Source organism: Budorcas taxicolor, chromosome X (genome assembly GCF_023091745.1).
Source record: "Budorcas taxicolor isolate Tak-1 chromosome X, Takin1.1, whole genome shotgun sequence".
Classification (NCBI taxonomy): domain Eukaryota; kingdom Metazoa; phylum Chordata; class Mammalia; order Artiodactyla; family Bovidae; genus Budorcas; species Budorcas taxicolor.
This window is the reverse complement of record NC_068935.1, coordinates 125,993,899-126,020,875: the sequence shown is the minus strand read 5'-3', so window position 1 is coordinate 126,020,875 and position 26,977 is coordinate 125,993,899. Positions and strand designations below refer to the sequence as shown.

At 38.4% G+C, this 26,977-nt stretch overlaps 1 protein-coding gene across 1 annotated transcript in view; it reads left to right on the top strand.

Moving 5' to 3' along the window:
- PPEF1 (protein phosphatase with EF-hand domain 1) overlaps window positions 1-26,977 on the top strand; it is a 149,062-nt gene that overhangs the window by 43,981 nt on the left and 78,104 nt on the right. Inside the window, exon 8 of the mRNA XM_052663184.1 lies at window positions 25,335-25,462. Coding sequence (XP_052519144.1) covers window positions 25,335-25,462 — 128 coding nt within the window. The remainder of the gene's footprint in view (window positions 1-25,334; window positions 25,463-26,977) is intronic.

The window sequence follows — 26,977 nt, the reverse complement described above, 5'->3', positions numbered from 1 at the left end:
TAAGTCGCTCAGTTGTGTCCGCCACCCCATGGACTGTAGCCCGCCAGGCTCCTCCATCCATGGGATTCTCCAGGAAAGAATACTGGAATGGGTTGCCATTTCCTTCTCCAGGGGATCTTCCCAACCCAGGGATCGAACCCAGGTCTCCCGCACTGCAGGCAGACGCTTTAACTGCTGAGCCATCAGGGAAGCCCTGGTATGAGGTGGGGATACAGATGTATCCTTTGGATGTGAATAGTTCTCCCAACGCCATTTGTTGAAAAGACTATTCTTTCCCCACCGAACGATCTTGTCACTCTTGCCAAAAGTCAGTTGACCACAAGTGTCAGGGTTTTATTTCTGGATTCTCAATTCCATTCCATTGATCTATATGTCCACTCCTATGTCCCGCCTGGACCATCCAATATGTCCAGCCAATATCACACCATCTTGATTACTGTAGATTTTGTAGAAAGTTTAGAAATTGGAGGTGTGAATCCTTCAACTTTCTCTTTTTCAAGATTGTTTTGGCTGGGTCCCTTGCATTTCCATATAAATTTTAGAATCAATTTCTTAAACCAGCTGGAGTGTTGGTGTGGATTATGCTGAATCTGTAGATCAATTTGGGAAGTATTCTTAAACAGTTAAATCATCTGATTCATGAACACGGGGTATCTTTCCAGTTATTTAGGTCTTTAATTTCTTTCAGTGATGTTTTGTAGTATTCAGAGTTTGAGTTTCACTCTTCTTTTGTTAAATTTAATGCAGGTATTTATTCTTTTTGATGCTATTGTAAATGAAATTGTTTTCTTAATTTCATTTTGGGTTATTCATTGCAAGTGTGCGGAAAAACAGTTGGTCTTTGAATATTTATTGATCGTATATCCTGAGACTTTGCTAAGCTCATTTATTAGCTCTAATAGATTTTTAGTGGATTTCTTAGGATTTTCTCTTTATAAATCATGTCATCTGCAAATAAAGGTAGTTTTTCTTTTTTTTTTCTATTCTTTGCCTTTGATTTCACTTTCTTGGTTGACTGTCCTGGCTACAGTCTCTGTTACTGTTAAATAGAAATGCAAGAGTAGGCTTCCTTGTCTTGTTCTTGATCTTAGGGGGAAAGCATTCAGTCTTTCACCTTTAAGTGTGATACTAGCTGTGATCTTTCTTTTTTTATGGATGCTCTTTATCAGGTTGAGGAACTTCATTCCTAATCCTAGTTTATTGATTTTTTTTAAATTAAAAAATGGTATTTAATTTTGTCTAATGCCTTATCTACATGTATGATCATGTGGTTTTGTTTTTTATTCTGTGTTATATTCGGAGAAGGCAATGGCACTCCACTCCAGTACTCTTGCCTGGAAAATCCCATGGATGGAGGAGCCTGGTAGGCTGCAGTCCATGGGGTTGCTAAGAATTGGACATGACTGAGCGACTTCCCTTTCACTTTTCACTTTCATGCATTGGAGAAGGAAATGGCAACCCACTCCAGTGTTGTTGCCTGGAGAATCCCAGGGACAGGGGAGCCTGGTGGGCTTCCATCTACGGGATCGCACAGAGTCAGACACGACTGAAGCAACTTAGCAGCATTGAGTATATTAATTGAATTTCACATATTGAACTAACTTTGTATTCCTGACATAAATCCCACTTGATCATGGTATATAATCTTTTTTATATGTTACTGGATTCAGTTTGCTAGTATTTTGTTTAGGATTTTTGCTTCTATATTCAAAAGATATATTGGTCTCTATTTTCCTTTTCCTTTGATGTCTTTGTCTGAATTTGATATCAGGGTAGTTCTAGTCTTGTGGCTCAGAGGTTAAAGCATCTGCCTGCAATACGGGAGACCTGGGTTCGATCCCTGGATCGGGAAGATCCCCTGGAGAGGGAAATGGCAACCCACTCCAATATTCTTGGCTGGAGAATCCCATGGACGGAGGACCCTGGTGGGCTACAGTCCACGGGGTCACAAAGAGTTGGACACAACTGAGCGACTTCACTTTCACTTTCACTTTCTTTCACTAGTCTTATAGAATGAGTTGGAAAGTATTCCATCTCTTCTATAGTTTAAAAGAGTTTGTGAAGAATTAGTTCTTTAAATGTTTGGTAGAATTTGTCAGTGACGCCATCTGGGCATGGGCCTTTCTTCGTGGATAGTTTTTTGATTACTTTTTCTACTCTTTACTTGTTATAGTAAAGTATATTGTCGTATTTTCTATTTCTTCTTGAGTCATTTTCAGTAGTTTGTGTCCTTTGAAGAACTGGTTCATTTCATCTTGTCAAGGAATGTTTAACAGGAGGATTCCTATGTGCTGTTTCTCACAAGTCCTTTGTTTCTTTTTAAGTGGGACAGCACGCTGCTCCTAGGAACTGAGGTCATTATGTGAGACAGGCTTGAATCTCCTTTAGTAAACATTCTCTTTACGACAAAACTGTTTAGTCTTGATCCCCTTTCTTGAGATATGGATTGTCTCCTGACCTTGTGACCATTATCAATCCCTTGTTCCATTGGTAACAGTTGCTGTACATTTGGTTTTCTGATCTTTATCATTGTCGAAGGGAACTTCTTGTACCACAGCCTTTATATACTCACAGAGAAATCATTAAAACACCTTTGCTCCGTCAGAGCTTGGGGTCCCTGTGTCTTTCTTTCTTTCTTTCTCTCTCTCTCTCTCCCTCCCTTCAGCTCTCTTTCACTTTTTTGTCATAGACTCTGGACCGCCAGGTCCCAGTCAATTAAAGGACCCCAACAAGTGGCGTCCCAGAACAGGGACACTGGTATATGTGGCATTTCAGTCGGAGGGACTCGGGACCTCAATAGAGGTCAGGACCTATTGAGGTCGGTAGGTACTAAGACATGGGTCAAATGGCTGGAAAGCCCCATCATTTCTCTACTTTACTTCACCATTTGTTTAAAGCTCAGGGACTTTTCGTTTCATGCCAATGAATAGAGGCTTGCTTTCAAACAGTGGTTAAATGTAATCCTTGGTTCCCTGATAAATGCAGTTTTGATTTAGAAATTTGGCACCGGGTCAAAGAAAATGTTGAATGAGCCGCCAAGCAAGGAAAAAATATTCCAATTGATTTCTAGCCCTCACGATATTCAACAACAGACAGAACACTTATTGCATAAATATGAATTAGATGATAAAACTTTACAAGAGGCCCAATTAGAACAACATAAAATATTTCAAAATTTTCTTACTAGCCCTGCCCCGGCTGCTCCAAATTCTCCTCCTCTGCTAACAGGCGCAACTCCAAAAGTCTCTCCTTTGTTAGAATCTAATGAAAGTTATACTAATTTTTTAGCGAGATTAGAAACTGCTATTTCCCATACTGTAATTGGAGAAGAAACCAAGAAACAGCTAGAGAAATTACTTGCTTATGAGAATGCAAATCAATAATGTCAGAGAGCTGTCACTGCAATTCATGAGACTGGGACTATTATTGTTTATTTGAAGGCTTGTCACAATCTAGGATCAGAAACTCAAAAGATGCAAATGCTAGTTGAAACAATGGCTACTACCTTTAAAAAGGGAAGTGAAGGATGCTTTACATGTAGAGATAAAAACCATTGAAAAGGGGACTGCCCTAAGAAGGCTAATAAAAAACCTCCAAGAATTCGCCCTCGCTGCCATAGAGGAATGCATTGGACCAAAGATTGTAAATCTAAATTTGATATTGATGGAAAACCTATTCCAAGTGACTCCAAACAGGGGACCGCCCCCCCCCCCCCCCCCCAGTCCCTACAACAAAAACCAGGGGCAAATTCTATCTTTTCCCTCAAACCCTCAACATCCGGCAATGCTACTGTTAATATACCAGCCCTAGATGATTTTTTCCTTTACCCTTAAGCAGTCCCTTCTAGAGTACCTACCGGACTTTTTGGACCCCTGCCCCTACAAACCTTCAGTCTTTTATTTGGCTATCTAGTTTGGCTTCTAAAGGAATTACTGTTCACCCTGGAATAATTGATTCAAATTATAAAGGAGAGATTCAAATTATGATGTCATCTCAGATTCTATGGCAATTCTAAAGGGGAGACGAAATTGCTCAATTACTTCTTTTGCCTTACGTTTCTATTAACTCCTCTAATAATGTTTGGACAGGCAGATTCAGCAGTACAGATCAAAAACAATCCTTATGGACATCATTGGTATCTGAATATGCCCGACCAAATATAAATATCAAAATTAATAATAAAAGATTTTCTGGTCTCCTTGACACTGGATCTAATATTACTATTATTTCCAAACAATTATGGCCCCAATCCTGGCCTATACAAAAGGTCTCTTGCCAAACTGCAGGAATTTCTCAAATCAAAGTACAAGAAATTTATCAAAATGTTCAAATCTACCCATATGAAAGACCAAAAGGCTAACCTACAACATTAAGACCTTATGTGATAAATGCACCCCTTAAAATAGTAAAAAGAAACAAAGGACTTCTGAGAAACAGCATGTAGGAATCCTCCTGTTAAACATTCCCTGACATCATCTGAATTATCTCTTAGCACATACTTGTTCAGAGTATTCCCTTCTTTTTAGTCTTCCATTATCTTTTGTTGAATATATCAATCAATGTTTATTATAAATTCCATAGTAATCTGTGGAAACTGATACAGTGTGTTTATTTATATTTACCATAAAAAGTTTTTCTCATTCAAAAATATTATAAGATTGAGAAAGCAACTGGAAATAATAATCATTCATCATTCTGCTACCCAGTTTTTTTTGATATAGTGTATATTTTTGATCATCATTTAGGATGATCAAAAATTTTTTATAGCCTCGCTTTTGGCACTGAGACATTATTGTGTAAACATTTCTCAAATTGTTAAGCTTTGTAAATGTTTTAGCCATTGCTAAATGTTTCATTAGTGGATAGGCCATAATATAGTTAATTATTCCTCAATATTTGACATTTAGGTTTGAAGAATTTACATTGGATAATTTCTTCATGTAAAGATTTTTCCTTATTTTGGATTATTTCCATATCTGGGTGATTTGACATGAAATTTCTGTGTTAAGGGGTATGAAAGTTTTGAAAGGTTTCTTGATAGAAAAGAATAGTTATTATTTCCTTATTACTAACTGTATTACAGAGAGTATTGACAATATTTTACACATATTTTATTTAGTCCTTGCAGTAAACCTGAGTAAAGTGTTATCATTACTTTTTGTACTGAGGAAGAATCTTGTGCTCAGTAATTAGGTAAGTACTTGTCAAGGTTATCCCCAAGTTGGAATTTGAACCCAAGGAGTTCTGAATACAGTGTTTTTTGCATTAACCATTACACCCTTCCATGGTGCCTTCCAAAACTGCTGTTCTTGGAAGCTAGCTAAATGTATGCATGTAAAGTACCTTTTATTTGCATAGTGCTTTTATAGTTGGACAAAATCTTTCACATATATTTGATCTTCACAACCTGTGAAGGATTGTTCTCAATTTGCAGAAAAGGAAACTGAGGCTTTGAGAGGCAAAGTGATTTGCTTAAGACATAACTAGTAAGTGGCAGAGCCAGGCCTAGAGCTTACTTCTGACTAGTGTGATGGATTTTTTCCCCACCTTGGTCATTGAGCCCCACCACAGCATTCTGCCTCCAGAGTATCATGGCATTTTTTGAGAAAGAATAGCCTACATATAAAATTGAGGCTATCCCTTTCTTGTGGGCTATCTGTCTTCTGTGTAGAGGAGTAGCAATGTTGTTGTGTTATTGTTGTTAGTTTGATTCTTTTGTGATATGCAGTATGGGAGAGAATAGTTGTTGCCAAAACTCTTGGAGGAAGCTCTGATTAATTTCTTTTTCTTCATGAGGAAATGGAGACTTAGATTAAAGAGCTGCCCAAAGTCATGTACTAGTTGATGTCTGAGTCTGAATTGGAACCAGCTCTGACAGATACCAAAGTTCATGCTCCTTTTGCTATGCTGCCCTGACATGTAAGACTGGAATTTATCCAAAAAACCAGAAATTAAACATTGCAATTTCCTTCTCCTGAACTTCACTTTACACTTAAAATTTTATATTGATGGGTTTTGAATGAATAATCTATTACCTTTTATTTTTTCCTGTACAGCACTTTGAAAACACTATATTTTCTTTTATTTCTTCCCTTGAGGCCACTTTATTCATTTATTTTAAGTGCTAGGTCTCGTACAAAGGCTATCTAGCGTTTTTGGCTTTGAAGTTTGATGCTTTTAAGCTATGACAATGGAAATTTTCTCTAATGGATATTGTTCTTTTAAAAAATATTTGTCCTCTGTTGTTGCCTAAAAATGTAAAAATACTAAATAGCAATCTGTTAGAAAAATAAAATTCAACATAGCAAATTTGAAGATCTAATTGGCTTTATTGAATGATTCATGAATCAGGCAGCATTCCATCTAGAAAACAGAAAAGAACTTCAAAAAGCTGCAGAAAAGGAGAGGTTTTTAAAGACAGAAAGGGAGTGGGACAAGGAAATCATAAATGAAAAGAATTATTTCAGGCAAGGTCAACTTCCTTTGGGGAAAACAGGGGTGTGTCAGGTTGATTACCTCACTAGTGCTGGCCAGGAAATTCTAGACAGGTTAAGATTACATTTCTAGGAGAGGCTGAAAATGCAGTTAGGTTAGGTGCTAAGTTTCTGTTTGCTGACATGGAGTTTAGTACAAGTGACTCCATTTGGGGCCTGTTGCCTCTTTTTTTTTTTTTTTTTTTAACCAATTCCCCTGTTTTCATCAGACTCTCAGCCTGAAAGATATTAAACAAAACGAAACATTAGTACCACTCCCAGCTAATCTCTGAGTTCTTGCAATTTTTGTTGATCTTTTGTGTCAATGTTATTTGCTTAATCTCTGTGATATGCACAGGCCGTGACTTCATGTTCACAATTTTTAAGTCTGTCATTTTCTTTATTCCTTTTCTGATGTTCCAGTGTTAGAGAGTTCATTTGCTTAGTGATGAATGGCTGCAATCATTCTTTTAAAGCTTTTGAGAGGATACAGTGTTCCAGGGAGACCACTGTGATTATGATAAGCAGGATAATTCCCAGTATTTGCGGTGTACTTCAAAACCGTGGTGCCCAAGACACAAACCAATCAAAATCAAATAAGTCAAGGAAAGACCCTTGAAGGATTTACCTTTTTAAGTGACTTGTTCCGTGATCTTATGTAGCTGAGTTTCAACTTTGCCAGAAATGTTAATCTAGGTGCAGCAGGTGGTGTTGGCCACAGCAGACACTTGCCTTACAAAGCTGAAAGATAATCAAGGACTATCCATCAACGGGAATTTGCCATATGACTCAGGGAACTCAAACCGGACCTCTGTAACAACCTAGAGGGGTGGGATGGGGAGGAAAGTGGGAGGGAGGTTCAAGAGGGAGGGGACATATGTATACCTATGGCTGATTCATGTTGATGTTTGGCAGAAACCAACACAATTTTGTAAAGCAATTATCCTTCAATTAAAAAAAAAATTTTTAATTAAAATAATCAAGGGCTATCCAATTAGCAAGAACAACTTTGGCCATAGAGTCTCAGGATTTTCACTGGGCAGCTTTTGCTTTAGCAACAAATTCTGCAGTAAGATAAAGAGGTAAGGAGAGATTCCTGATCATAGCCTATTTACATTTATTTCTGACCAGGGAAGTAGGGACCAGCCAAAGAAAGCAAATCCTGAATCATGAAAGCCTCCTGGTAGGTTCTTTATAACTTGACAATGCAAATTCAGGGGAGTTGACCAATGAGGTGTCTCTGTGGACAGTTAGGGGAACAGTTAGGTCACCTAAGAGACATTGCCCAGTTATGCAGCAGTCATCTAGGTATTCATAGACCCAAGGAAAATGTTAATCACCATGGACAAAGATAAATCCTGTCAGGGCACAAACTACTTCCAATAAGGTAGTACTGTAAAGAGACAGCTCAGGTTTCTTTGATGATGACAAATTTAGCAGTGAAAGGTTACCCCTCCCCTTGGCAATGGGCTGGGAGATACTGGGGATGGTGTTACCTTTCCAGGCCAATCCTAGAGTGAAGGAAAGAAAGAGAAGAAGAAAGGGTTTCATGTTTAAAGTATGAAGTCTGCTTTTTAAAAACTTTTTTGGCTGCCCTTTAAGGCATGTGGGATCTTAGTTTCCCCGACCAGAGATTGAACCTGTGCCCCCTGCAGCACAGAGTCTTAACCACTGGCTCACCAGGGAAGTCCCAAAGTATGAAGTCGTGATCCAACATCTTGGGAGGAAGCAGTCCATATTAATATCAGCTATTTGTCTTTTTGTCAGTCTGATTTGGAGGTCGCTAGCCTTTGTGTAGGACAGATACCAGGTGAAGCCTTCTTGGGCTGTGAAATGTGTCCCCAAGATTCAAGTTCCTAAAGTTTGGCTGTCATCTGGGTAGTGAAGCATATCTGGTATAGTCCCTTCCAAGGAGATTCAAGGGCAGTCTTTGTTCTTAGTAATTCCAAGTCAAAAGGGTAGGAGAAAATTGAAAACATTAGTTTGGTGAGTTATAGCCAGATATTTGAGGAAACTATAAGAATATAGGATCCGGTCTAATTTATAGGTATTTAACAAAATCTCAAAGACAATGAATTGGATATAATATCTACAAAGGTGCAAACATCTTTCTTTCTAGAATTACCCCCATTTTTAAAAATAAAAGATAAAAAAATCAAAGATAATCACAATAAAACTAATTTATTTGCGTTGTACTTGGCCTGATTATTTACATAGATGCAGCAAGAATAGCAGTTGACCATATGGGTTCTTTTTAAGACTGCTTTGCTGGAACCATGTAAGTAAGGTACCAGCTTGACTTTTCTAAGGGACTTTATTGGTTCCATAAAGTCAACCTTAGTTCTTTAAAGCTGCCTGGTCATATCTGAGTCTATGTACATCTCTCTCAAATACAACATTCCAGTTAAAGCTTTTGTAACCAGTGTTTCCAGTTGTGTCCTGTTATAAGGATAACAGATTCTCATTCAGCTTATGTAAGTAACTATTTTGCCATAAAAAGAATGCTCAAGAGTCTCCAAATTTTGGAGGAGTCAGGTAGGGAGAAAAAGTTAATGTTTCATATTTGTTTACAAAAGTATTTTACCAAATTGTTTTAAGTCATAGATAGCTTAAGAGAAAAAGTTTCCTCAAATCTGGAAAAGCAAAACATTAAAGAACCATCAGTGCTTCAAGCAAGAAGGAATAGAAATTATAATCACCCTTTTCAGTTCATTCAGTTCTATGTTATTAATTCTTGTTTTGCTTTAATCCATTTTCCCCCATTAGTTCTAGAAATTCTTACCCAATTCAGTATTTTTTAAATTTTTATTTATTTTAGTTGGAAGATAATTACAATATTGTGATGGTTTCTGCCATACATCAACATGAATCAGCCATAGGTATACATGTGTCCCCCCCTATCCTGAACCCCCCTCCCGCTGCCCTCCCCACTCTATGCCTCTAGGTTGTCCCAGAGCGCTGGCTTTGGGTGCCCTGCTTCATACATCGAACTCACACTGGTTGTCTGATTTACATGTGGTAATGTATATGTTTCAGTGCTATTCTCTCAAATCATCCCACCATCTCCTTCTTCCATGAAGTCCAAAAGTCTGTTCTTTACGTCTGTGTCTCCTTTGCTGCCCTGCATGTAGGATCGTCAGTACCATTTTTCTAAATTTCATATATAAGCATTAGTATACAGTATTTGTCTGTCTTTTTCTGACTTCACTCTGTATAACAGGCTTTAGGTTCATCCACCTCATTAGAACTGACTCAAGTGCTCCTTTTTATAGCTGAGTAGTACTCCATTGTGTATATGTACCTCAACTTCCTTATCCATTCATCTGCCAATGGATATCTAGGTTGCTTTCGTGTCCTAGCTATTGTAAATAGTGCTGCAATGAACAGTGAGGTACATGTGTCTCTCTCAGTTCTGGTTTTCTTGGGATGTATGCCCAGCAGTGGGATTGCTGGATCATATAGCAGATCTATGCCAAGTTTTTTAAGGAATCTGCCCACTGTTCTTCGTCGTGGCTGTACTAGTTTGCATTCCCACCAGCAGTATAAGAGAGTTTCCTTTTCTCCACACCCTCTCTAGCATTTATTGTTTGTAGACATTTTGATGATGGCCATTCTGACCAGTGTGAGATGACCAATTCAATATTATGATCTTAAAGTTATCAGAAACTCGTGTTTGCCAAATCCTTTCCGTGAATCTCCTTGAAGATGGGTCACTTCTGCAGCAACATTTTTGCAGAAGCATCTGAGTAAAATAATAACTGTAAATGACAGAAGACTTTAAAAAATGCCCATTGTTATAATGAGCATTTATTCTCTAATGAGAATTTATTATAATGGAATTAACAAGGAAATGTGGTTATTTCTGTGATAGCCAACATTGTCAAATGATAACTGGAATTATGATGATAATATTATTCCAGGACACTTTATTCAGACTTTAGGAATTGCATATGGTTTCTGGAACATTTATAACTTATACAAGTACAACATAAAGGCTTAGTATTACTTGTTATTTGATGATTCTTGCTATGTAACTTAACATATCAAATAAGTCTGATTAGTTAAGCATCTTCATTTTTTTGAGGAGAGGAAACAAATCTCTTGAGATATTCTAGAGGCCCTCTGGAAAATACCAAAGTTAGTTCGAGGTTAAAAAGAATTTCATTTAGAACTTTATTTTGGGGAAGCTTGTCAGAATTATCAAAAAAAGTTTTAAAACACTTGTCAAATAGGATCATAGGTCACTGAGAAATGATACTTAGTTATCCATTTAATCATAGTGACAAAGACTTTGCAGAAAAACACAGAAACTTATTTTTTAAACACCTTAGATCAAAAAAAATTCTTTTATTTTGTATGGAGTATAGCCAATTAACAATGTTGTGATATTTTCAGGTGAACAGCAGAGGGACTTCGCCACACATATACATGTATCCATCCATTCTCCCCCAAACTTCCCTCCCATCCAGGATGCCACATAACACCTAGCAGAGTTCCATGTGCTATACAGTAGGCCCTTGTTGGTTAACCATTTTAAATATAGCAGTAAACACCTTAGATCTTTTAATAGAGAAGATTGAGCTTTCTTTGGTAATCAAAGACCTGATAAAGACAACATGGCAAATTATTTTGACAAAACACAGAATCTTTGTTTCCTAGGCAGATTACTTTAAAAGGTAAGGAAAAGTTTTTTTCAGTGTCCTACTAAGAGAAAACAGGGATTCCCTGGTGACTCAGAGGGTAAAGAGTCTGCCTGCAATGTGGGAGACCTGAGTTTGATCCCTGGGTAAGGCAGATCCCCTGGAAAAGAAAATGGCAACCCATTCCAGTATTCTTGCCTGGAAAATCCCATGGACAGAGGAGGAGACTGGTAGGCTACAGCCCATAGGGTTGCAAAGAGTCAGACACTACTGAGCAACTTCACTTTCACTTTCAAGAGAAGACAAAGAATCCAATAAAACCTGTCCTTTTAACAAAGAGAAAACCAAATTAAAAACTCATCATCTTTTTTTAAAATTAAATAAATTGATTTTAATCTTAATCATCTTGACCACACATAAAATTGTTTTGTGAGATTTGAGGGTGGGGGGCACAAATTTTTACAAAAGCTTTTTTTTTTTAACATTCAAATCTTGCCTTAATTTTTCCTCTTTCTCCTGAAATAGCCTCAATTTAGGATAAAATTGCTTCCCTTTCCCTCAACAACATGCGTTTCCTTTCCTAATACCCTCTTTTGCTAAAAGCATACATCTTATTTTCTTTATATACAGAGAAAATTACCTTGATTTTTGGTAGTTTTCATTACATATAGTAGAATTCTTAACCCTTAGAAACCTTAATTTTTAGTGAAAATAAAGAAGTAACCAATTATGAATTCTCTTAGCATTCTGTGGTTTGGGAAATTTCTAAATATATTTTATAATTTTTTATACTGTTTATAATTAAATTTTTTCTCAGTAAACTTTTCAGTGTGGCAGAAGCTCTGTTTACTAGGAGACCCAGTTTCCCTGTAAAGTTCAGTTCAGTTCAGTCGCTCAGTCGTGTCCGACTCTTTGCGACCCCATGAATCGCAGCACACCAGGCCTCCCTGTCCATCACCAACTCCCAGAGTTCACTCAAACTCACATCCACGGAGTTGGTGATGCCATCCAGCCATCTCATCCTCTGTCGTCCCCTTCTCCTCCTGCCCCCAATCCCTCCCAGCATCAGAGTCTTTTCCAGTGAGTCAGTTCTTCGCATGAGGTGGCCAAAGTACTGGAGCTTCAGCTTCAGCATCAGTCCTTCCAATGAATACCCAGGACTGATCTCCTTTAGAATGAACTGGGTTGGATCTCCTTGCAGTCCAAGGGACTCTCAAGAGTCTTCTCCAACACCACAGTTCAAAAGCATCAATTCTGTGGCACTCAGCCATCTTCACAGTCCAACTCTCACATCCATACATGACCACTGCAAAAACCATAGCCTTGACTAGACGGACCTTTGTTGGCAAAGTAATGTCTCTGCTTTTGAATATGCTGTGTAGGTTGGTCATAACTTTTCTTCCAAGGAGTAAGCGTCTTTTAATTTCATGGCTGCAGTCACCATCTGCTGTGATTTTGGAGCCCAGAAAAATAAAGTCTGACACTGTTTCCCCATCTATTTCCCATGAAGTGATGGGACCAGGTGCCATGATCTTCGTTTTCTGAATGTTGAGCTTGAAGCCAACTTTTTCACTCTCCTCTTTCACTTTCATCAAGAGGCTTTTCAGTTCCTCTTCAATTTCTACCATAAGGGCAGTGTCATCTGCATATCTGAGGTTATTGATATTTCTCCCAGCAATCTTGATTCCAGCTTGTGCTTCTTCCAGTCCAGCATTTCTCATGATGTACTCTGCATAGAAGTTAAATAAGCAGGGTGACAGTATACAGTCTTGACGTACTCCTTTTCCTATTTGGAACCAGTCTGTTGTTCCATGTCCAGTTCTAACTGTTGCTTCCTGACCTGCATACAGATTTCTCAAGAGGCAGGTTAGGTAGTCTGGGATTCCCATCTCTTTCAGAATTTTCCACAGTTTCTTGTGATCCACAGAGTCAAAGGCTTTGGCATAGTCAGTAAAGCAGAAACTGATGTTTTTCTGGAACTCTCTTGCTTTTTCGATGATCCAGCGGATGTTGGCAATTTGATCTCTGGTTCTTCTGCCTTTTCTAAAACCAGCTTGAACATCAGGGAGTTCACGGTTCACGTATTGCTGAAGTCTGGCTTGGAGAATTTTGAGCATTTCTTTACTAGTGTGTGAGCTGAGTGCAGTTGTGCGGTAGTTTGAGCATTCTTTGGCATTGCCTTTCTTTGGGATTGGAATGAAAACTGACCTTTTCCAGTCTTGTGGCCACTGCTGAGTTTTCCAAATTTGCTGGCGTATTGAGTGCAGCACTTTCACAGCATCATCTTTCAGGATATGAAACAGCTCAACTGGAATTCCATCACCTCCACTAGCTTTGTTCGTAGTGATGCTTTCTAAGGCCCACTTGACTGCATATTCCAAGATGTCTGGCTCTAGATTAGTGATCACATCATCATGATTATCTGGGTCGTGAAGATCTTTTTTGTACAGTTCTTCTGTGTATTCTTGCCACCTCTTCTTAACCTCTTCTGCTTCTGTTAGGTCCAGACCATTTCTGTCCTTTATTGAGCCCATCTTTGCATGAAATGTTCCCTTGGTATCTCTAATTTTCTTGAAGAGATCTCTAGTCTTTCCCATTCTGTTTTCCTCTACTTCTTTGCATTGATCGCTGAAGAAGGCTTTTTTATCTCTTCTTGCTATTCTTTGGAACTCTGCATTCAGATGCTTATATCTTTCCTTTTCTCCTTTTCTTTTCGCCTCTCTTCTTTTCATAGCTATTTGTAAGGCCTCCCCAGACAGCCGTTTTGCTTTTTTGCATTTCTTTTGCATGGGGATGGTCTTGATCCCTGTCTCCTGTACAGTGTCATGAACCTCAGTCCATAGTTCATCAGGCACTATCTATCAGATCTAGGCCCTTAAATCTATTTCTCACTTCCACTGTATAATCATAAGGGATTTGAATTAGGTCATACCTGAATGGTCTAGCGGTTTTCCCTACTTTCTTCAATTTGAGTCTGAATTTGGTAATAAGGAGTTCATGATCTGAGCCACAGTCAGCTCCCAGTCTTGTTTTTGCTGACTGTATAGAGCTTCTCCATCTTTGGCTGCAAATAATATAATCAATCTGATTTCGGTGTTGACCATCTGGTGATGTCCATGTGTAGAGTCTTCTCTTGTGTTGTTGGAAGAGGGTGTTTGCTATGACCAGTGTGTTCTCTTGGCAAAACTCTATTAGGCTTTGCCCTGCTTCATTCTGCATACCAAGGCCAAATTTGCCTGTTACTCAGGTGTTTCTTGACTTCCTACTTTCGCATTCCAGTCCCCTATAATGAAAAGGACATCTTTTTTGGGTGTTAGTTCTAAAAGGTCTTGTAGGTCTTCATAAAACTGTTCAACTTCTGCTTCTTCAGCATTACTGGTTGGAGCATAGACTTGGATTACTGTGATATTGAATGATTTGCCTTGGAAATGAACAGAGATCATTCTGTAGTTTTTGCGATTGCATCCAAGTACTGCATTTCGGCCTCTTTTGTTGACCATGATGGCTACTCCATTTCTTCTAAGGGATTCCTGCCCACAGTAGTAGATATAATGGTCATCTGAGTTAAATTCACCCATTCCAGTCCATTTTAGTTAGCTGATTCCTAGAATGTCGACGTTCACCCTTGCCATCTCTTGTTTGACCACTTCCAATTTGCCTTGATTCATGGACCTGATATTCCAGGTTCCTATGCAATATTGCTCTTTACAGCATCGGACCTTGCTTCTACCACCAGTCACATCCACAACTGGTTATTGTTTTTGCTTTGGCTCCATCTCTTCATTCTTTCTGGAGTTATTTCTCCACTGATCTCCAGTAGCATATTGGGCACCTACTGACCTGGGGAGTTCCTCTTTCAGTGTCCTATCATTTTGCCTTTTCATACTGTTCATGGGGTTCTCAAGGCAACAATACTGAAGTGGCTTGCCATTCCCTTCTCCAGTGGACCACATTCTGTCAGACCTCTCCACCATGACCCGCCCATCTTGGGTTGCCCTGCAGGCATGGCTTGGTTTCATTGAGTTAGACAAGGCTGTGGTCCTATTGTGATTAGATTGACTAGTTTTCTGTGAGTATGGTTTCAGTGTGTCTGCCCTCTGATGCCCTCTTGCAACACCTACCCTGTAAAAGGAAGCCAAAAGTAGTAAACCTATGTTCAGTAATCAATATTTCATTATTTTACCTTATTTGGAAATGAACTATCCATCATTTAATTTAACTTGGCAAAACTTTAAGATTTCAAGTTACCAAAAAGATACAGAGAAACCATTAAGGAAAGCTCACCTAAAAACTTTTATCCCATTTGCATCCATTCAGTTTACTTATTTCACTTAATTTCTATAAGTGCTTCATTTCTTTGAGCCAGTTAAATAGAGCTCTCTTACATAGTAATTTTGGCAGTACCCTCTGAAGGTAGAAAATACTGTACATCTATAATACACACATAAACACACATAAATAGACCGTTGCTAGCAGGGACCTTATAGCTTCTGTTTTAAAATTACTGCCATTAATTGGGTACAGTAATTCACTAGTTGTAAAATAAATTGAATCTAAATTGTTTTTCTGGTAGGTAGAGCAAGCTAAGGTTATCTGCTCAGGTGGGTCAAAGCATTTTACGAATATTTTTTTGGGAAGACACTTAGAAGATTTTTTTATTTGCCTATTTTTGATTTGACTGTTTTCCCTTTCCTTTACCATAAGGAAACGGTCAAATGAAAAAGTTCATAGAATATGTATATCTCAAAGGTACAGACAAAGAATGCAAGTTCCACTAAGGGGTACTTTGGTTTCCTAAGGCCAGATTTTTTTTTTTTTACACAACTTACAAGCTTTTGTAAGTTTTTCAAAACTTAACAAGATAATTAAGGGAGGTTTAGTCAGTTCAGTCAGTTCAGTTGCTCAGTCATGTCTGACTCTTTGCGACCCCATGAACCACAGCACCTCAGGCCTCCCTGTCCATCACCAACTCCCGGAGTCCACGCAAACCCACATCCATTGAGTCAGTGATGCCATCCAACCATCTCATCCTCTGTCGTCCCTTTCTCTTCCTGCCCTCAATCTTTCCCAGCATCAGGGTCTTTTCAGATGAGTCAGTTCTTTACATCAGGTGGCCAAAGTATTGGAGTTTCAGCTTCAACATCAGTCCTTCCAGTGAACACCCAGGACTGATCTCCTTTAGGATGGACTGGTTGGATCTCCTTACAGTCCGAGGGACTCTCAGGAGTCTTCTCCAGCAACACAGTTCAAAAGCATCAATTCTTTGGTGCTCAGCTTTCTTTATGGGGACTTGTAAAAGGAATAGGTGGACTGTGAACTGCCTCTGGAGTTGTATTCTCAGTTTTACAAAGATTTATAAATAAGGATATTTGCTTTCATTTCCTCAGGGAATTGGGTTGCAACTTAAAATGACATCATAGGTTGAGCCTCCCATTCAGCTACATTATTCTTAATTTGCTTTCTTCTGTGTGTGCACACACACAGCCTCTCACATACCCCTCTGTATATCAGGAACAAGATTTCTAACCTAGATGGAAATTAAAAGATTTCTGTTTTCTGGACTTAGAGCTGTTTGCCTTTGAAAGGTTTTGGTAAATCCTTTCCAGAGGCTTTAGAAGGTTTTTCTTTCCCTCTGGGTACATAGTTTCATTTTGGTTTAGTGGAGGAGACCTAAAAAAACATTCCTATCAGGCTCTGAATATCAGCTTTCACTTTCTGACCAACATCTGACCATAGAGCTACTTTTAAAAAATCCTTTAAAATATCTTGTCAGTTTTCACTTGGGACCAACAGTAAGCATTTCCCAATTTTCAGTTGACACAGGCAGTAAATGTTGACAACCTCTTGGACTTAAGAGGCATCCCCATAGAAGGTACAAAAATTGTTTAAATTTTTTTCTCTTTTTGGGTGCTATAAGCAGTGGTGTAGGATAGCTGATTCTGGGAAGAATTCTCACCTTTAGCTGGCTTCTGCCAGTTTTCCCAGGGTCCCATCTGCAAACTCCGAGGGGGATTTAATGTAGAGGGTATAGCTCCAATATCTGCCAGATGCCAAGATTTTTCACTAATTTAGTTTCCCTTGGATGTTTAAGGAAATAACATAGCAGTTTCCCCATAAAGTCCCTCAGAGTCTTATCAACTCTGAGAGGGATCCACATGAGAGCCCTCCTTCAAGGGTAGATATGGGGGTATAAGTCCAGTAACTTGGCCGACTTTCAAGGTCTTGTAGTCTCTTTAGAGTGGAAAGATGGTTTAGACTGAGGATTACTAGAAGGAGTACTCAGCTAGAGGAGGAAAGGTGGCAGGTAGTACAAGTTGCGTCTGTCTTGCAGTCTTTTGTTGTAGGTATCTCTGTGTCTAATTTTTTGTTGGCCTTTTTCAGTGAATTTTTCAATGAAGCTATTCTGGAATTATAAGCTTTTTGGAATTCTACATACCAATTAAAATAGATGTCCCATTCTGTTTGTTTAATTTAGGAACCCTGCTTTCAAGTGCACTTCTTAAATGATCTTATCTAATTGGAATGTTCCTCTTAATGGCCGTTGTAATTTCCCTGAGGGCTGGTAACAGTTTAGGAGGATCCTCAGCTGCAAATGAGGTTCAACCCACATTTCTGTCCAGCCATATCTCGCTGCACATGGGCTACAACCCACATTTCTTTCAGCCATATTTTGGGGCCCCTAACCTAATGGCTCTCAAGGTAAGTTCCTAGGATCCAAAACAACGATCTTGTCTAATTCCAGGTTGTTTTTGATAAGATTTTGTTATTTTTCGTAGATTATTTAAAACTTCGTGAACTATAGTTTTTAGACATAAAATAAACATATGTGTCAGAAATTGGCACACTTAACTCCTTGAATTTAAGGACCCTAGATGTTATTATTATTTATTTACATTTAGTTAAACCTTTGGATCTCTCAGAGCTAAGAAAGATGAATATGCTGTTGTGTTGGAGATTGCCTGATGTTTTACAGTGTAACTCATTACACAAATTTTCTTGAGGTTGGCAGGCAACCTAATGTCAATCTAACCCATTCAGTGACCACCTTGCCCTAACATGAGGGTTTTTTAGAGTTAGGTGGCAAGTACTTTGATAGCTTTCAAACTCGACTTATGCCCACCAATTTTCACAGCTTTTTTCGGCCTCCAAGATTTCTATTAGCAGTAGCCTTTATCCATACAAAACAAGACAAACAGACGTGTGCACTTCATCACAACAGCCGTAATCGAGATGTTGACAGTGAACTGGCCAAGAGAAGGCACTGTGTGTACCACCAGCAATTCCCAAATTGGCAACTGGGAGCTGGGGAAAAGTCACAACCAGCAGACCCCCAAAATGAGGGCTGTGGATTGGCCTGGGTTTCTGAAAAGGGGTAATGTATACGGACTCATTGGAAAAGACCCTGATGCTGGGAAAAATTGCAGGCAGGAGGAGAAGGGGATGACAGAGGATGAGATGGTTGGATGGCGTCACTGACTCAATGGACATGGGTTTGGGTGGATTCCGGCAGTTGGTGATGGACAGGGAGGCCTGGTGTGCTGTGGTTCATGGGGTCGCAAAGAGTTGGACACTACTGAGCAACTGAACAGAACTGAATGTCCTAAAAGAGGCATATTCTCTTACATAACTATAATACTATATTATACTGAAAAAATAAAATTAATAGAGTAATGTTTTCTGGCATATTTCATATTCAGAATTCCCCAGTTGTGCAGAAGTGCCTTTGTAGCTATGTTTTCTTTCCCTTTGGAAGAAGAGCCTTCCCTAGCCTTCTTGTTCTCCATTCACTCTGCTTTCTTGCCTGTTTTTTCTGAGCTTGCCCCTGAAGGGTGCATTCACACTGCTGTCTCCTACGTTTTTATTTATCCCACCCCATGGAATATGATGTAGACAAATTCTTGAATGACCTTGAAATTCCATGGAGCATTTTCAGTACTTATTTTGCTTGACTTCTGGCAATACCTGGCCCTCCTGTACACTCCCATCTTAAAATACTCAATGGCTCTTAGCTTCAGTGACAGCCTCTTCTCCTGGTTTTCCTATTATGTCTCTGTTTGAACTATTTATGAGGGCTCCATTTTTTCCCAGCTTCTAAATATTGGGGCTCCTCTGGGTTTCTCTCGGCTCTCTTACTTGGTCACTCTAATGCTCTCCTTGGGTGACTTTACTCCTGTGGCTTTAATTATCATCAATATGTCAAAGCTGCTGTATCTTTATTTTGAGCTCATATCATATACTATAAACTTTGGTTTGTTGGCCTCGACTGGGAGTCATTTTAGACAAGTACATTTCTTTGTAAAAGGAGACTACTGTCTCCATCTGAAATTATGATCCCTCTCAATAACAATTTTTAGTAACTTACTTTTTAATATGATAATGTGTTGGCCTTATGGTTTATGTAGGATTGACACTACAAACAGTTATTGCTTACATGAAACAGGCAAACAAAAAGCCAATTAACCTTTTTGTTCTTTATACCACTTAAATTCATCTTCATCTTTTCCCTTTTTACTGCATAATTAATCCATCTCTGCTTTAGAGATGTCAAGTATTATGAGACTCTGACATTGACTCTTTAGATAGCCACTCTAGTACTTTAGAAGGTATTGCTGAAAGGATATGAAGTCCCACTTCTTTACTTTTTTTGGCCAAATTCCAGCCTTGACTAAATTCACCAAGAAGCCAGCCTTATAGCTGGATCCTCTTAATTACTAGAAAATCCTGTTACAGATACATATCAATTCAATTTAACAAAGGGCAGTACCTCAGCCCCAATTGCCAATTTTAGGTATACCTTGTTTTATTGCACTTTGCTTTATTGTGCTTTGCAGATATTGTATTTTTTACAAGTTGAGGTTTGTAGCAATCCTATTGGCACCATTTTTCCAGCAGCATTTGTTCACTTCATGTCTCTCTTTGTCACATTTTGATAATTCTGACAGTATTTTCACCTTCACCTTTTCCATTTTATTATGGTTGTTAACAGTGATCTGTGATCAGTGATCCTTGATGTTACTATTGTAATTGTTTTGACATTTTTTAGCAATAAAGTATTTTTTAAATTAAGGTATGTACATTTTTTAAGACAATGCTATTGTACACTTAGTAGGATATAATATAAACATAACTTTTATATGCACTGAGGAAAAAATTTATGTGACTCTTTATTGCATTATTTATTATATTGTGGTTGTCTGGAACCTAAATCTCCCCAAGATATGCCTGTGTTTCCTATAATCAGAACACTTTTCTATATGATTATGGCTTTATACTACATTATCTTTCTAGCAGCTGCAAAATTCAAAGATTTAATGCTAATTATATTTGATCTTGGGTGAATGAATGTGGCAGTATAACTCCAGTTAGTAATTAATAACAAAGAAGACGTAAAACAAAATTGTAGTTAAGGTATTTAATTTTTTTTCTTGAGTGAGGATTAAAGGTCATTATTGAATTGTTAAGTACAACATACTTCTTACAAGAAAATATTTTAATTATTTAAAATAATAGTAAATCTTTTACATAGCTAAATTTATTATACAATAATTATTTTAAAAATTTGTATTTTCATGATAATGATTGTTTTAGAACAATCATTCTGCTGCTCCACTTCAGCTGTTCCCTCCCATTTCCTGGCTACCATGGCCACCTGGATCACCTCGACCTCTCTGGGATCTTTATGATCAAATGATTGTTATCCCATTCTCATAATCTCTCAATTTTCACTGAATGTTCTGGACTTCCCATTGTCTCTGTATCCGCACCCCTTCACTTTCTTCCCCATCCATTTCTCCCCATCTTCTGTTGGCTATCACTTGAACCAGTTAACAAATGTACACAGTAATCATGTTTTAGGCCATTTAAAGGAAGAGTAATAGGTGAACTGTTTGTTCCTAGACCAGTTGCTAGCAAACTTTGGCTATAGTTTCTTTTTTTTTTCATTATTAAAATTATTTATTTATTTTAAAATGAAACAAAGATGAATATTTTTAATGATAAAAGGTACAACTCACAAGATAGACATCTATTCTGATTTTTGCTTTTGTCTAATGGTTTATGATGGCTATAGTTTCTCGATGGGTAAGCCAAGGATATTAGTAATTGACTTGGATTTTTCTACACAGATAATTCAGAATTTTTTTTTTGAGTAGCCTTTAGAATTTGTCTTTTGTACCCAGAAGGTTCTGATTTGAGTGTTCACATTTACACATCCTATTTTATCCTTTAATGGTTATTTTCAGCTTTGCTATAGGCTTGGTAGGCTGCAGCTGGGGCACTACAAAAAAAAAAAAAGAGGAATGAATTAGAGTATTTTATAATTGGAAAGAATCTTAGAGATTATATAATTCCAAATTCTCATTGTTCATATGAGAAATTGAGGATCAGAGAGGTTAAGCAATTTGCCTGAGGTTACACAGTTTGCACCTGGTTGAGTTAGGACCAAAATGGAAATCTCCAGATTACAAATTCAGAACTTATTTTTACTATCCCATGTGAATGGGTTGGTGGGTGGGTGAGTGTGTGAATAATTAAAAGTCAGAGAAATGACTTCTTTTTCTTCCCCTTCTCTGACTGGAAAGCCAGATGTTTCCAAGAATAATAAAACTATGATCTCTCTTGTCATTTGGAAAAGTGATAGTAATAATAAAACTATGATCTCTCTTGTCATTTGGAAAAGTGATAGTTGTGTCTGTCATTGTTTGAAGACTGGACCTCAGGCTTTCCTCTTATTTCTCTCTTGTTTAAGAAAAATGCTTTCCAGGGACAAGGATGCTGTATTGTGCGCTTGTTGGCAGGGATGCCAGAGTTTGTGAAGGAGCAAGCCTCATAGGGTCCTTGCCTTGCTTGCTGCTCAGGAAGCAGACTTTGTGACCATCTCCTGTCTGCTGGCCGTGTATGCGCTTTGAGCTGGTTTTCCGATGAAGCTGGAAGTCTCACTGGGACAGCCATATACTCTAGCAGATGGCAGACACCTGTAAACAGAAGTGTCAGTGAAAACTGTGGTCCCGGAATTGAGCCATACCCTATTCTCTCTGTGCCTTGGACAGCTGAGGCAGTAGATGCTTTCCCTTCTTGTTTCAAGTCTTTTGCTTCTAGACGGTTCATTCTTTTTCCAGTTCATTTGAATTCATTTTAATCAGCTCTATCACACTCGTGTCTCTCTCCTGATTTAAAGTTACATTAAATATTCACTCATCCTGTTGCCTCCTCAGGAGGCCTCTGCCAGCAGAATTTCAAAAGCAGAGTCTTTAAATGCCTTATCATTCTGAATATAAAACTTCTTATTTAAAGGACTGTCGAATAAACTCCTATTTAAAAAGCCAAACCAAGCATAAGATTCACCAGTTAGCATGAAGAGAAACACAAGACAGTAAGTTTTAATTGAATAGTAATTCCATTCAGTCAGTCAGTCATTTAATAAATATTTATTGCACATTTACTATGTTCCAGGGATGGTTCCAAACCCAGGGGATATAGCAGCTAACCCTGTGGACCAAAATCCCAGCTGTAATGGAGATTATAGTCTAGTGAAAGGAGACAGTAACAAATGAGTGAAACATATGCTCTATCAGAAGGTCACACGTGCTGTGGAGAGAAAATAAAGGAGATAGGCAGTGGGGGGTTGGGTGCCATTTTCAAGGGGTAGTCAGGAAAGGCCTCACTTAGAAGGTGATGTTTGAGCCAAGACCGTGGACTCTGAGGGAGTCTTGTGCATCCTGGTTTGCACGGCTCTTTTGGGTCTTGGTTTCTGAGATGGTAACCTGTTTGTTCACAGTAGTTTGTGAATTCGTAAATGAAATATTACATATAATTAGAAAGTCTTTGAGGGTACTAGAAGTTGCTAGCCTCTCTGAAGCTGAAGTTTCCTTATGTGTAACATGGAGATGATAATACTTGTGGGACTAAATGTCTTATAGTAGACTGTTGAACTTACGGTGCTACTTTGCTCTACTGTTAGTTATAGAAATAACAATAAACTAGATTTTTTTTTTGGTGTTGTTAATACTAAATAGACCTTAGTGGTCATTTTTTCTACGACATCACTAAGCAGATGAAGAGGCACTGAAAAGATCAATGGCTCTATGGAACTTAAGATCTTGGGCTATGGGGTCATTGAGACCTGGGTTCAATTCATTGCTGTCCGTTTCCACTTACTGGCTACGTGCCCTTAAGTACGTCTCCCCCAGCTTCACAGGGTGGCAAGGACTGACTACAGAGATGAATCCCTTGCCTGGTCCTCAGTACGTGCCCAGGAAATAGCCCCGGAAGAGTTCTGTTATGCTTGGTGGACAGAGAGCCCCTGAGATGAGAGTTGGTTGATTATGACAATGACTGTCCCACAGAAGAGGCCTTTCAGGTGTGCCTGTGCTGCACATAATGATATGGCGAGAACGCTTGGGTTTTCAGACATTGTACTATCAATTACTTGCTTTGTGATATTGAACGTCACTTGATTTCTTCTCCCTCTGGTTTTCCCCTGTAAAGATAATGATACTTGACCTTATGCCTGTTTCTTGGGGTTTTCTGGAAGCTGAATAATGAAATGACAGTCTCTGGAATCTGACAACCTTGGAGAAGTTCACAAACAAATACCCTCAGATGACTAGTGTATACTCGTTGTACCACGGCAGTACTAAACCGAGAGGCTGGATCGCTGCTTTCCGAACTCAAATTGTTCTTGTTAGAGTCAACTCTTAATTCTTATGTGCTAACTGGGAAAAATTATAGCCTGAATAAAAGGAGCCAGCTGGTGTTGATTACTCGTCACTCTAAAAGTTGAGAAAGGCACAAGAGACTATATTTTAAATTTCATTATCTCTCACCTGATTTCTTTCTTCAAAGCTGTGAAGCTGCAGGATGGTTCAGAGGCTCCCAGGCCCAGAAGAGAGCCAGTGTGCCTGAATAATCTATAAGCAAAACAATACTTGTCACTATAGTTGCCATTTATTTATCAAGTGTTTTACACTGGGCATTGGACTAAACTGTTCACCTATGGTATCTCATTTCATCCTCATAGTAACTCTGTGTGGAGAAGGCAGTGGCACTCCACTCCATTACTCTTGCCTGGCAAATCCCATGGACGGAGGAGCCTGGTGGGCTGCGGTCGCAAAGAGTCAGACACGACTGGCCGACTTCACTTTCACTTTTCACTTTAATGCATTGGAGAAGGAAATGGCAACCCACTCCAGTGTTCTTGCCTGGAGAATCCTAGGGACGGGGGAGCCTGGTGGGCTGCCGTCTCTGGGGTCACACAGCGTCGAACATGACTGAAGCGACTTAGCAGCAGCAGCAGCAGTAACTCTGTGAAGGAGCGGGGGCGGGGGGTGTTCTTTTAACAGTTGAATCACAGGTGCAGAAGGTGGAGTGAATCATTCTTCTCAGTATGTTGTACATTGTCATACTGGTCTGCACAAGACCGTTTCTTACGGTAGTTCACTAGCTTATTCCCCTTTAACCATGTACTCTATGCTCATTCATTTACCCACCCCTCACAAATAACCGATCTCTTATTTTTCATATCTTTTCCTTTCTGTGTATTCTTATGAAACATACCTTGTGGTTTCATGTGTGTTGAAAATTTATATAAAATGATATGTTATATTCTGTCTCTCATTTCTAATAACTGTTCTGACTAAAGTACTATATTTTTAAGACCCATCCACATTGTAAAATGTTGCTTCCAATTGTGGCATAATACTCCATGGTGTGCCTCCACCACAGTCACATCTTCTCCTTCCTAGCAATGGACAGCCGGGCTGCATTGGTGTTAAACTCCCTATTGCCACCAACAAAGAATTATTGTATCCCTGTATGTCTCCTTTATGACCTGTGTGAGAATTGCTTTGGGGTATATAGTGAAGGATGGAATTGCTACTTCATAGGGCATGCATAGACTTCATATGCCTAAGTAGTGCCAGAGAAGGAAAGTAAAGCTGTGAAAGCTCTAATAACTTTCCCCAAATCACATAGACAGTAATCAGCAGAGATAGGATTCAAAAATTCTACTCTGATGGCTGTGTCATCATTAGTCCTATTTGAGACTTGAGGACATTGTACAAAAGCATAAAGTTACATCTCATTGTCTGTAGTTTTTATGTTCTTAGAACCTAGGAATCCAGGTGGACTGATTTTTTTTCTGAAGCACTTATCGTCCCCCAACCCCACCCATAGCTCCATAGTAACTGTTTTTCTTTGTCTTTCATATCCTGTGGGTCTGCAGCACTAAAAGCCGCATTGGTCATACAGAACTGGTACCGAGGTTACAGAGCCCGGTTGAAGACCAGACAACGCTATGCCCTCACCATCTTCCAGTCCATCGAATACGCTGATGAGCAAGGCCAGTTGCAGGTCTGTTTTGCAAGCTTGTCTCTTCTTTTGATAAAATGCTTCTCTTTACTCCTTTTATTGAAATAATGAAAGGTTGAGTCCATTTTAATAGCAGAGGAACCTTGGTGAAAGACTTTTATAGAGGATATAGTGACATTGTTTTGGAACTAGCTATTGAGAGAGTATGATTTGGAAACAGGATGGTGTTTTTCAGTTCTGAAGTTCATATTTTTAAGACAGCTACTAGATGTCCAGTTAACTAATAAAAAAATGGTCTTATTCTTTTTTTCAATATGTGTCCTAATAGTAAAGTTGCTACTTCACGAAGTAAAAAATATTTTAAGGAGTTAAATAAATGGAAGAATTTCCTGGGGTCAAACATACGAAAATTCTAGAAGAAAATATAGATGGGTGGGGAAAGACTTTTTCAAGCTTGCAAAAGCAATATGTAAATCCAGCTTTAACAATAAAAAGATCTCAGAAAGATCTACAATATATTTGTTAATGAAAAATCAACTTGGGGAACAATATGAATTTTATCCCATATATGTGAAAGAAAATGCAACATACAATAAAAGTTTGGAAAATGATATACAGTAAAGTATTTACTATGTCCATTTCTGGGAAGAAGCGTGGTAGTGGTAGGTGGGAGGGGACTTCTCATTTTTATTCTGTATCATTTGTATTTTTCAACAATCGTATCTTTATAAGTGTATCACACAATATAATTTAAGTAAAATGTTATATAAAATAATAAATATAATTAAAAACAATTGAGATTTCAAAAAGAATTAAAGAAATTGCTGGATTTATTCTTAGTAGCTATAAAAATTATATACTATGATTTAGTCAGATATTCCCTTAGCAGTTCACAGCACTGACTGTCCTTTTAAGCACTGTAGAATATAGTGACGGAGATTAAGAGAGAGTGAGCTCTTAAATTGATATGCTTTATACACAAATGTTCCAGTGTTAGTACATTCTTTAAATATTGAGTCTTTTTAAATAACAAGTTTATTGGGGTATAATTCACCCATTTAAAGTAGACAATTCAGTGGCCTTTAGTTTATTCACAAAGTTGTGTAATCATCATCACAGTATAGTTTAGAACACTTTCATCACCACCGCCTTCAACAACAACAAAATACCTCTACACTCATTAGCACTCACTCCCCATTCCTGCCCTCTGCGGTCCCTGGCAACTGCTAATCCGTTTTTTGTCTTTCTGGATTTGCTGTTTGTGGCCATTTCAAATAAATAGAGTCACATAGCATGCGATTCTTTGTGACTGCCTTCTTTCACCGAGCATAATGCCTTCAAGGTTCATCCCTCTTACAGCATGTGTCAGTACTTCATTCTTCTTTATTGCTGAACGTTATTCTGTTGTATAGATCTAGGACATTTTGTTTATCCTTTCCTCAGTGAATACATCATTTGGGTTGCTTCTACTTTTTTTGTCTATTATGAATAATGCTGCTATGAATATTTGTGTGCAAGTTTTTCTGTGAACATATTTTTTTTTTCAGTTCTCTTAGA